General features: G+C 38.1%; 1 protein-coding gene across 1 annotated transcript in view; it reads left to right on the forward strand.

Moving 5' to 3' along the window:
- The first annotated feature begins 206 nt into the window (after nt 1–206).
- LOC145052752 (delta-9 acyl-lipid desaturase 1-like) overlaps nt 207–12,363 on the forward strand; it is a 48,805-nt gene continuing 36,648 nt past the window's right edge. The window contains exon 1 of the mRNA XM_079000622.1: nt 207–589. Coding sequence (XP_078856748.1) covers nt 236–589 — 354 coding nt within the window. The 5' untranslated portion in view covers nt 207–235. The remainder of the gene's footprint in view (nt 590–12,363) is intronic.

Raw genomic sequence — 12,363 nt, forward strand, 5'->3', positions numbered from 1 at the left:
TAATTTTTTTATAAATGTTTAATGGAAATGAAAGAAAATACATATTATGTACCATACGATAACCCAAAATGCCATATTTTGAATTTTGTGTTTATTTTGAAAAAATGTATAAATATATGGTCCTTTACATTAATTGTCTATAATTATGAGGTTATTATTATAAATATCCCTAAAAGTTAGCTATTTATAACCACCTACCACAAGAAACACCAACCACATCCCACAATATAGAAATATGAGAAACGTATTGATGACACCCACCAATTCCTACATTGAAAAGCAATCGAATCACCAAAAAATACCGTTTTCTAACGTGGTTATCACAAGAACAAGGAACTGTTTTTGGGGTAGAGAATGGAATACGGTAGACATCCAAATAGCATTATCGTACGCTTTTCTTCATTTACTTGCCCTTTTTGCACCATTTGCATTCACTTGGGATGCTTTTTGGATTGCATTTATTGGCAATTTGCTGACAGGAATGCTAGGCATAACTCTCAGTTATCATCGACTTTTGTCCCACCGTAGTCTCAAACTCCCCAAATTGCTCGAATATACGTTTGTTTATTTTGGGCTCCTTGCTGCTCAGGTTCGTATTTGGCTTCACCATTACACTTAATCTAGTTTTGCTCAAGTTTATTAATAGCATATTATGTTGGATGTAACGTGTTGATGAATAAATGAAATACACAGGGTAGAGTTGGTTTATATTTACGATCATTTTGGACGGTCATGAATGTGACTTCAGTTAATATGTAATTTTATATGTTTATATTTCTCCTGTATATAAATAATGTCTAGTTTTAGTTCTACTTATATTATATAAGAATAACTAACTAATTGTTTATTTTATAAAAAACTTATATTCCAGTTAGTTTTAGGAAATAAAATCAAATTTGATATATATATATATATATATATATATATATATATATATATATATATATATATATATATATATATATATATAAGTCAGATCGGATGATGACTTCAATTCCGGTGAGAAGCTGTGACAACAAATCTAAGCCATTTTTTTTGGAATCGGCGGAATTTATTAAAACCACGGCTTAAATGAAAGACCAGGCACAAAAGAAAAAACAAAAACAAAACTTACAAAATGTCAAAAGGGGAACAAACCCAACAATCCCATCTACAATTTCCAAAATTATCCCTATATTTCAGCCAACTAAAAACCATAGAAATCACATTATCCGCCAACTTTGAAGAGTTCACTTGGATTTTGTTAAACCAAACATCGTTCCTTGCTTTCCACATACACCATAGAAACCCATAGCAGATAGCAATAAATATTTTTTTCTTTTTTGGACAGTTCCCCCATGAGGCAGCAAAATTAACAAAATCTGAAATCGAAAGGAACTTTTGAATAGAAACTTCACACCAATTGAAAATTCAGCGTAGAGAATCAAAAGCAATCGGACAGTCCAAGAGAATATGATCTGCAGTGTCCACACCACTAAAACACATTTGACAGGAAATAGAAGGCATGTTGATACCTCTCCTGGCAAGAGCTACTGCAGTAGGAATACGCCCCATACAAGCCCTCCAAACAAAGCTAATGCACTTGATAGGAACTAAGTGAAGCCAAACCGTGGGGTTATTTATCGGGATAGTCAATTTACTGTCAATGAGGGCCCTAAGATCGCAAACACGAAATTAAAAACCATCATCAATTAACCTTAATCTCCAAGGGCCCATTGGATCTAACAACCATCCTTATAACATCCAAAATAGATTTCAATTCCAGCAACTCCTGAGAATTGTTGGGTTTCCGCTTCCAAGCCCACGATAAAACGTCATTCACCCATCTGTCACCTAAAATACAAGTTTTCCTCTTGTCTAATGCATATAAAGAAGGGAATTTCAACCGGGAACCAGCAAGGTTACCGGTTTTTTAAGGGCTAAAAACCGCTTGTAAGCCGAACCGGTAAAAACCAGCGATTTTCTTAAGAACCGGAAAAAACCGGAGTGGTTCAACCAGAAACAAAACCGGTTTTTTAAAAATTTGGCTTACTCACGACATAGAACAAGCCGGCTCAAAGGAGCCATCCTATTCACTTAGCTATGTTGTGGAATACTCTTTTTATAAGTAAACATAGCCCTCTATTTCTATTAACCTATCGATGTGGGATGTATTTCATATTCAAACTTTATATTACCACTTCCTTTACAAGCAATTTGCACACATACTGTATTAAATATATTTGCATTATCTATTTTTTACACAACTAACATACGTATTATGTATATTTAGATATTTAGATATTTAGACTTTTTATTTTTGGAATTACTACTTTTTTTTTTCACCAATTTGAAACTGTCAATTTAATTACTACGTATTTTATATATGAACTTCATAATTATAATATAAATATATAAATCATACACATATATTTAATATACATATATACATATATAAAACACACAAACAATATATATATATATATATATATATATATATATATATATATATATATATATATATATGGTTTTTCCGGTTTTTGGGACCGGTCCAACCGGTCGGACCAGTTGAACCATCGAACCGGTAAGATAGCCGGTTCGATGTCCGGTCCGATTTTCAAAACCTTGTTCTTAGGCACAAAAAAAAAGACAATTATTGTAATTTTTGAGGATAAGATGTAAATTGAAAAGAGAGCCCAAGTCGCATAATCTGAAGACACGCGTCTGGACGCGCGAACGCCCCACTCATCAGGACACGTGTCCATTTATGAGGAAGTGGTTTTTTTTTTTTTTTTTTTTTTTTTTTTTTTTTATAGTTTTACTGACATAACTTTTTTTGTTGTTTGAAAAAAAAATCAAAAAAAACTAAAATTCTTAAAATTTAATTTTCTACGAAATAAGAACAATTATAAAAAAATAAAAAAATATATTTATTTTTTTTATATTAAAAACCCAAAAAAAAATTCCAAAAATCCTAAAATTTTAAAGGATACTTCTATTCAATATACTAGTGATTTTATTAAAAGAATTTTTTAAAAATAAGTTTTTAAAGTATTTATCCATTTTATTAGTTTAATTAAAAAAAAATATTAAACATAATTTGATCTAAAATGTAATTATTCTAAATATTTATGATTCAAAACAAACTTTTGATTCAGCTTGTTTCTGATCATTATTTTGTTATGATCTAAAAATATTTAGAATCAAATATTTTATAATCTTTAACTATATATTTTATGATTCAAAATTAAATGATTCAAATATATATATATATATATATATATATATATATATATATATATATATATATATATATATATATATATATATATAATTTTATTTAACACAAACTATATTTAATTGAATATATTATTGAACCAAAATCATATGATTAAAAAGACAATTAGATTCAAATTTTTAGTATCCAACAAAAATATGATTAAAAAAGAGTATGAATGGAAAATATTATAATCCTTAATACTCTTCTTTTTTAAAATTTTATAATTGTTCAACATTAAAAAACTCAAAACAATCTTTAGTTTAAAAAATCAAAAAGTAAAAACAAAAATAAAGAAAAACACTAGTATCTACAAGTATGTAGTAAATATATTAAAATAACAAAAAGACATAAAAAAATAATAATTAAAAAAAACAATAATAAATTAAAAACATTAAAACCGAGCATATATATGTTTAAAAAATTGAATTTTTTAATGAAAAAAAAAAAAGAATAAACCAAAATAAACCAAAATAAACGAAAAATAAATAATAAAACCCACTGAAATGACGTTTCATGGATGTTCGCCGCACGTGATGAAATCTTCGAGTTCATATTAGTTACCATGAACGTGGGTCGCATGCTAATGCACCACAGTAAAGTATTTGGGTTTGACATTTGTGCCCTTGATGAAATGGGTGGTGGAAAATTATCCTTGCAGTCCTCACCATTTTTTGAGTCCTCACCGGAACCGGACCATATAAGCACCTTAACACATGCATGGTCCATTCTTAAACATCAAACAAGCATTTTTATGAACTAACAACATCAGAAGGGGAAAGATCTATCACTCCAAGCTCCTAGAGTGGCTCAAACTCATAAGGGAACTTAATACAACACAAAAGCTATTAATCTTGCCCTAAACTCAAACCAGCATAAGAAGAAGTCAAGATAATAACTTTTTACCCCCTAAAGCTTCCTAAGAGCGTGAAGGTTCTGGATCTACAACCCCAAGGCTACACCAAGCTTGATCACCAAGATCTACTTCCTTGAAATAACACCACGAACCCTTCAAAATCACCTCCAACCTCAAGAATACACCACCAAGGGAATTAGGGTTAGAAATGAGGCTCTAATATCATTAGAGGCTGAGAAATGAGAGAGACTTGAGCTTATAAGGGTGTTTAAATAGAGCACAAGCCCCAAGAATTAGGGTTTGGCACTCTGCCAAGTACATTGGGCGTACACACCGAAGCACATGCCACTTACCATGCACACATGTGACTTATCTTGCAAACCTTTTCAACTAAGGACCATTTCTACCATTATTTCAAATTGTCCTAACTTCTTCGTCTTAGGTCCGTTTCCAACGAACCTTATATCCACGGAAAGGTAGCGAGAAGCCCTATACTTCTAACAACTCGCCATATCCTTAAAATTACCCGAAAAAACCCAAAATTCATAAAGGATCGAGTTATCAAATTACAATTATACCCTTAGGCTCCGAAAACACCATCGAACACTTGGATCACTTAAACCATAACACACACACATCTTAAAAGGGCCAACTCCTTTCTTCTCCATGGCCCTAAGCCTCATGACAACTGATGATTGGGCTGCAGCCTCGAATAATGAAGCAAATCCAAAATCGAGTGTTACAACTCTCCCCCACTTAAATTATATTTTGTCCTCGAAATTGCTCCTTACTAACACTCAGATCATACCTAACAACCCGAGGAACGTAACCAAAAATTCTGAGCATAAAACAACCTTACAAAGACAACCAGACCCAAACAGATACTTCCAACTCGAAGAAGAACAAGTCCTTATCCCCTGCAGAAAACCACTTCTACCTTTCTGAAACCTAAAATCTACATTGGTCCGACTCCCCGACAGACCGTCCACGCTAAGTCATTACTATGCAAATTCCTCATCGAATAACAGACTAAGCAAAACACTTCCAACCCCGATTGTATTGATGCTACCAAGGGAAACAAAGTCACTGACCATAAACAGCTGCAGAACACTTATACTTGATAGAAGGCTCAGATAATCCTTCGACTAGAAGGTTCATCCCTGCAACGGTTAGACTTAAAGGAAAGTTGCGCAACAGAGTCAAATCAATTACTCTAATATTACTTAATCCAAACCGTAAGTGACTTAGCATTTCCCGAACAAAAAGCTACTCCACACACACGAATCCCAAATCGCTAATACTACCCGAAACATCACACTGCCTCCTAGCTAATTTACAAGAGCAATCGAGACCTCCCTAGTCCCAAATTGTCTGCTAACTATCTGAAATACCAGATTCCTGCCCGGTTGTTGAGCCAAAAGACACCCACACAGTCACCTCACGTGACTCCCGAAAAAAATCCTTAACTGGCAATAATTACCCAAACCATCTCGTCACCAAACCCAATGTTAAATTGAATGTTACAAGACTAAATTTAGTCTTACATTATACCTGGTCTCCAACTACCTACTATTTCCTGATTCCAATTATGTTGTGGCCCTCCCACAACCTTGCGAACTGACCCATCCTGGCCTAAACCATCTGAAGAAATTTGTGAGCAAATCATAGATTTGCCACACTCTCACCGCTGCACATGGATCGGTGAAGCTACGTGTCACCCCACAGTCTTACAACACTCCCACACTAACTGTCCACTAGTGAATGCTACGAGCCACGCCGCAGTCTTACAACACTTCTACAATATCTGCTAACTAGCGAATGTTACGGGCCACCCCGTAGTCTTACAACACTTCCAATTTTCCACAGTCGCCGCCCATGGTCTTACCGCTAATCTATCAACCCGAACACATCTAGAGTCGAGCATGCACTTGACCAAACACCCAATCCGAACTCGAGTCATGACTGTAATCCTAACCCAGGTCCACCAAAAGCCTGTTATCCATCGCCAAGAAGGTGCTAACCAAATGTTGGTAAGTTCCCGAACTCCCAACTCACACAATCTTCAATCCAGACGGCCACTTGGGCCGCCTTCCTCCCCGATGGGGATGCAAAACTCATCCTAGTTTCATGCCTGCTTCTGTTCCTGAATACCTGAATAGTTCTCTCCCACCTTGATTTGACTCATCTTTTACATCACACAAGACTTGAAGGATTCCCAATCCTTCTTACCCTCTAATGATCGAATTGCTGACAACCCACACTTACCAATGCTAGTGATCCATCACTAGCCAAACCCAAAAGGTCGCACCACCCTTGAAGACCAGGTGAACACTTCTCGAAATCCCAAAAAAAATAAACCCGATAACCCCAGAAGCTTTTTGAAACATCCAAAAATCTGGTCCCAAAAATTTCAATTTAATAATAGATAAAATAGTATTTTCCCATAACATCCAAACATTTGAATGAAACCAATGTATCAATTTTCCATAAATCAGAGTAAAACATCATAGCAGAATCTCAATGGTGTGTGCGATGTAGTCATCCCGAGCTCTTCCCTTTACAAACGGAAGTACCTGAAACATAGACTAAAAACCGTAAACACAAAAGTGACTTTCCCTAAAATACCTCATACTTTACATATAATAAGCATATAATGGGCCCCGCCTAGTCATCCGGCCCTACTTGGTCATCGAGCTGAGCTCGGAAGTGAATCGGCCCCCACCCAACATGCATATAACATATATCTATTAAACACCTACACATATATCATAGATACATAGCATACAAATAGTCATCGGGCCCCGCCCAACGTCGGACCTTAGCCCAGAAAGCATATAAACATAGACACATGCAAGAGTCACAAAGACAATTAGCATACTAGCAACATAACGATAACATGGGCCGACATTGGTGCCTTCGAACCGCTAAAACCGCTAAGTAAAACTCACCTCGAATGCAGAAAGGTAGCTGAACAGATCCCGTCTCTGAATATCGACTCTATTCAACCCCCTAAACATAAAAGATTTTCTTAAGTACAACACAAAATACCCAAAAGCCCCTTATAGGTCAAACATGGTCAAAGACTAAAGTCAAAGTTAAAGTCAACGATCCGATTTGTCCTTCAACTCGCCGCATTTATCCATTAGTCTAAAAATTTAGGAGGAAACCGATCCAACTCGCCGAGTTCATCCATAACCACGCCAAGTTCGCCAGAAATCCAACATCTTAATTTATTAAGCCGACCTCCTTGAAACTAAGAGCTTTATAACTCAGCTTTAACTGAAATGGTGTCAAGAAGGGTAAAGTTTCCCAATTTACCCCTAAGAACCACCAAAATGGGTTCAAAACCCAAACCTTAGGCTTAAAATGGTAAGGACTTAATCATTAAGAACTAAATCACCAAAGGCATAGCCCCAAACTATAGATCTGGCCCTAAAAGCTAAATGAATACGTAAAGTTTCCAACTTTACACTCATGCATAACTAGGTGAGGCTCAAATGCTCAAACGAGTCCAAAAGAAGGAGTTAATGAATGCATGAAGCCCTTAAGACCATAAACTTGGCACCTTTATGCCAAAAGAGCTCATGAAGATCATAGATCTGAAAGATGAAAACACTTGGGACTTCTATTTCCCTAACAACCACCCATCCATGGCTAAAAGCATACAATCTAACCCAAGAAGAGATCTAAGAAAATACTAAGCAATGTTAGAACTCATACCCGAAATGTGATGGAAATGAAGCAAAGAATCAAGATCTGAAAGCTCCTACTTGAACCACCACCTTGCACCAAGCTTTTCTTCCTTCAATGAGCTTCAACACACCAAAAACACACCCATAATCAGCTCACAACACTCAAGGAGGGTCTAGGGTTTCGAGATTAGGGTTAGGGGCTATGGAGGCTGGGAATGAGGCCAACACCTAGGACTTAAGGTGTTTAAATAGGGTGTAAAACCCTAAAATTAGGGTTTCCTTCCCAGATGCCAACTCGTAGAGTTGAGGCACCTCAACTCGTTGAGTTGACTCATTAAAATTTGCGGCCAAAACAACTTCGACACATTGAGTTAAGGCTTCCAACTCGATGAGTCCTCCAAGAAAAAATGCAAATAATTGGAAATAAATTCATACCAGAAACTAGGCATTACAATTCTTCCCCACTTGAATTAGACTTCATCCTCGAAGCCTACTTTCTCGAACAATCCTGGGTAATGCTCCCTCATCTCCTCCTCGGGCTCCCAAGTCCACTCCGACCCCTTGAGATGCAACCACTACATCTTCACTAGCTCCACTACCTTGTTCCTCAAGTTTTTTGTCTTCCAATCTAATATTGCCATTGGTTTCTCAACATAATTCAGGAGGTCATCCACATGAATATCCTCCATGAGTACAACTGCAGAATCATCCACCAAAATCTAGTACGCATGCACGCATCATATCCTCAAGAGTCTAAATCGTCTGCTCACTCTGCTCGTCGGTCTATGGATGAAAAGTCATACTGAAATGGAGACGAGTACCCATCTCGTCATGAAACTGCTTCCAAATCTGGAAGTAAAGTGAACATCCCGGTCTAAAACTACTGATACCGGCACCCCATGGAGTGCTACCACCTCCTGAACATAAATATTGACTAGCTTCTCTGCAGAAATACTCTCCTGGATCAGAATGAAATGTGTGCTCTTGGTCAATCGATCCATAATAACCAAAATAGAATCCATTCTGCGTGCAATCATGGGAAGTTTAGTGATAAAATCCATCGTGATGTCTTACCATTTCCATACAGGAATCTCCAACGACTGCATATTTCCGTGAAGTCGCTAATGCCCGGCCTTGACTTTCCTGCAAGTCAAACACTGCTCAACAAACCATGCTATATCTCGCTTCATGCAGGGACACCAATAATCAGGGGAAGATCCATATACATCATTGTCGCCCCGGGATGAATGGAGAATCTCAACTTGTGAGCCTCCTCCATTAGAACTTGGCGCACCCTGTCCAAATACGGAACCCAAACCCTCCTGTGCAAAGTCACCAATCCGCGGATATCATAATCGAAGGAAGCGACCTGCCTCACAATCCGCTCACACTTCTGGCGCTTTTCCTTCATAGCCCCAACCTGTGCCTCACGAATCCGTTCCAGCAACGATGTAATCACTGCCATCCTAAAGCATATACCACGAATCAGAGCCGCGACAACCTTGCGGCTGAGAGCATCGGCCACCATATTGGCCTTCCCCGGGTGGTACAAGATCTCACAATCATAATCCTTCACCACATCTAACCAACGACACGACCTCATGTTCAGGTTCGGCTGATCCATCAAATACCTCAAGCTCTTGTGGTATGTGTAAATAGTACAGCGAACCTCATAGAGGTAATGCCTCGAAATCTTGAGGGCGAAAACCACAACCCCTAGCTCTAAATCATGCGTTGGATAAATCGCCTCATGAGGCTTCAGCTGCCTCGAAGCGTATACGATCATGCAACCCTGCTGCATTAATACTACACCCAAACTCATGATCGATGCATCACAATAGACCACAAAATCATCAACACCCTCTGGCAAGGTGAGAATTGTCACCTCATACAGCCGCTGTCTAAGAGTCTAGAAGGCTGCCTGCTGCTCAGGCCCCCAGCGACGTGTCACCGACTTCTTGGTCAGTCGGGTCAATGGAACAATAATCTTGGAGAAATCCAAGATGAATCTCCGATATTACCCGGCCAAACCAAGAAAACTCCAAATCTCAGATGTAGACCTCGGAACCTCCCACCGCATCACGGCCTCGACCTTGGTCAGATCGACTAGAATACCCTTCTGATTGACAAGGTACCCCAGGAACTGCACCTCGCGCAACCAGAAATTTCACTTGGATAACTTCTCAAAAAGTCTCTCCCTCTTCAATGTCTCCAGCACCTCCCTCAAGTTCTCCTTGTGTTGCTCCTGCGTTATGGAATAGACCAAGATATCATCAATAAAGACTATCACAGACCAATCTAGGATCGGTCTGCACACACTGTTCATGAGATACATGAATGCGGCAGGAGCATTGGTGAGCCCAAATGGCATCACAACGAACTCATAATGGCCATAGCGAGTCCGAAAAATTTTCTTCTACACATCCTCATCCCTGACTTGCATCTGATGATTACCCGATCGCAGATCAATCTTGGACAACTAAGATGCACCCTGATGCTGGTCGAAAAGATCATCAATCCTCAGGAGGGGATAACACTTCTTCACCATTGCCTTATTCAACTCCCGGTAGTCGATACACATCCGATGAGACCCATCCTTCTTCCTAAAAAAATGAATCGGGGCTCCCCAAGGAGAACTGATCGGCCTGATAAATCCTTTGTCCAACACCTCCTGCAACTGTATAGACAACTCCTGCATCTCGGGAGGAGCCAACTGATACGTTGCTTTGGCTATCGGAGCCGCACCTGGAATCAAATCAATCTTAAACTCCACCTGTCTCTCCGGAGGTATCCTAGGAAAATCCTCCGAGAACACATCTAGATACTCCTGCATAATCAGTACATCGTCTAAGGTCGCCTTTCCCAAATTCCAAGTATCCTTGACATATACGAAAAAACCCGAACAACCCTGATGAAGATAACGTCTGGATCTCGCTGTTTAACCCTGATGAAAACACTTGGGACTTCTATTTCCCCAAAACCACCCATCCATGGCTAAAAGCATACAATCTAACCCAAGAAGAGATCTAATCAAATACTAAGCAAGGTTAGAACTTTATACCTGAAATGTGCTAGAAATGGAGCAGAGAATCAAGATCTGAAAGCTCCTACTTGAACCACGACCTTGCACCAAGCTTTTCTTCCTTCAATGAACTTCAAACACACCAAAAACACATCCACAATGAGCTCACAACACTCAAGGAGGCTCTAGGGTTTTGTGATGGGTTTCGAGCAATACATTAATCCTATGGTGTACATGCAAACCCTAATAGCTTTGGATCTAGGTTGTCTAATGAACATGCAATTGATTATCCAAAGCCATAAACCATAGATCTAATAAACTATAACTGGAATTAGGGTTTAGATCTTACTTTTGATTGTTATATAGCAATAACAATCAATCCTTGGCTTCAAAAAGCTTAGTGCCTCAAGTGTTGCACCTCTAATGGAGTCACAAACACCACTAAGCAACTTGGATGAAGAGGGAGGAGAGAGGAGGCACCAAAAATGGTTGGAAATCCTAAAGGAATACTTCACCACATTTTTGGGGCATAGGGGCCCTTTATATATATGTAGGCTATTAGGGTTTACAGCTAGGAAACCCTAATCTGACTGCTTAAGCCCTTTATATATATGTAGGCTATTAGGCTATTAGGGTTTATAGATTAGGAAACCCTAATCTGACTGCTTAAGTCCTTTAGATAAGGGATCATATATTCCTCCATTCTCAAGATATCGTATAGACACAAGACATGAATTTCAATCATTCTCTCTATATTGTTTCCCAACTTCCGATTTATGACGACTGACAACAGACTACAATTGAACTCATGAATTTAGTCCCGGCTTGGCCAAGCGCTTAGGTGTCATCACTAAATCATCGAGGGGCCCACATGTATCGCTTTTATCCCACTTTGGGTAAAAGGAATGGATACACTTCGACTCAAATGCTCGCTTGTACTCACTAATCGAATCACACACAACAATAATTTTTATAACACCAACTTACTGGTGCGTTTACTTATCATCAATGTGCAACCGACCAACGAATAACAACTCACACATCTCGGTTTCAAGAATATACAATATTATCGTCTCACAATCACTCGTGATAAAAACCATTGAGTGATTCTCGTGAGCGTGGGTTTAATCCAATACTCTAATATTATCAAAGCACTCATGAACTCTGCAACAAGACTTGTGCTATGTCTAAACTCTTTAGACAATCTATAGACTCTTCATGACAGTCTTGCTTCATACCTACTTCCAAATTATGACCGACTGTAGAGGTTCGAATAACCCAGTTATTCTGGAAGTCAAAACATGCAAACTGAAACACAACAATAATACTTCATCCTATATGGCCCCAAACCCGTGAGAGTAAATAAAACACTTCTATTTAACCACCATATTGATTACTCACTATTTATCATTTAATGTTTCGGATAATCAACTCATTACTTGAATTACAACAACAATTGTCCCATGCTCCAAGCATCCACACTTTGTTTCCTATGGTCCATGAAATAGATCAATTGAAAACTTTTCCAATGATGCTC

The sequence above is a fragment of the Lactuca serriola genome, chromosome 5 (assembly GCF_051521515.1).
Source record: "Lactuca serriola cultivar US96UC23 chromosome 5, Lser_US96UC23_V15, whole genome shotgun sequence".
NCBI classification, from domain to species: Eukaryota; Viridiplantae; Streptophyta; class Magnoliopsida; order Asterales; family Asteraceae; genus Lactuca; species Lactuca serriola.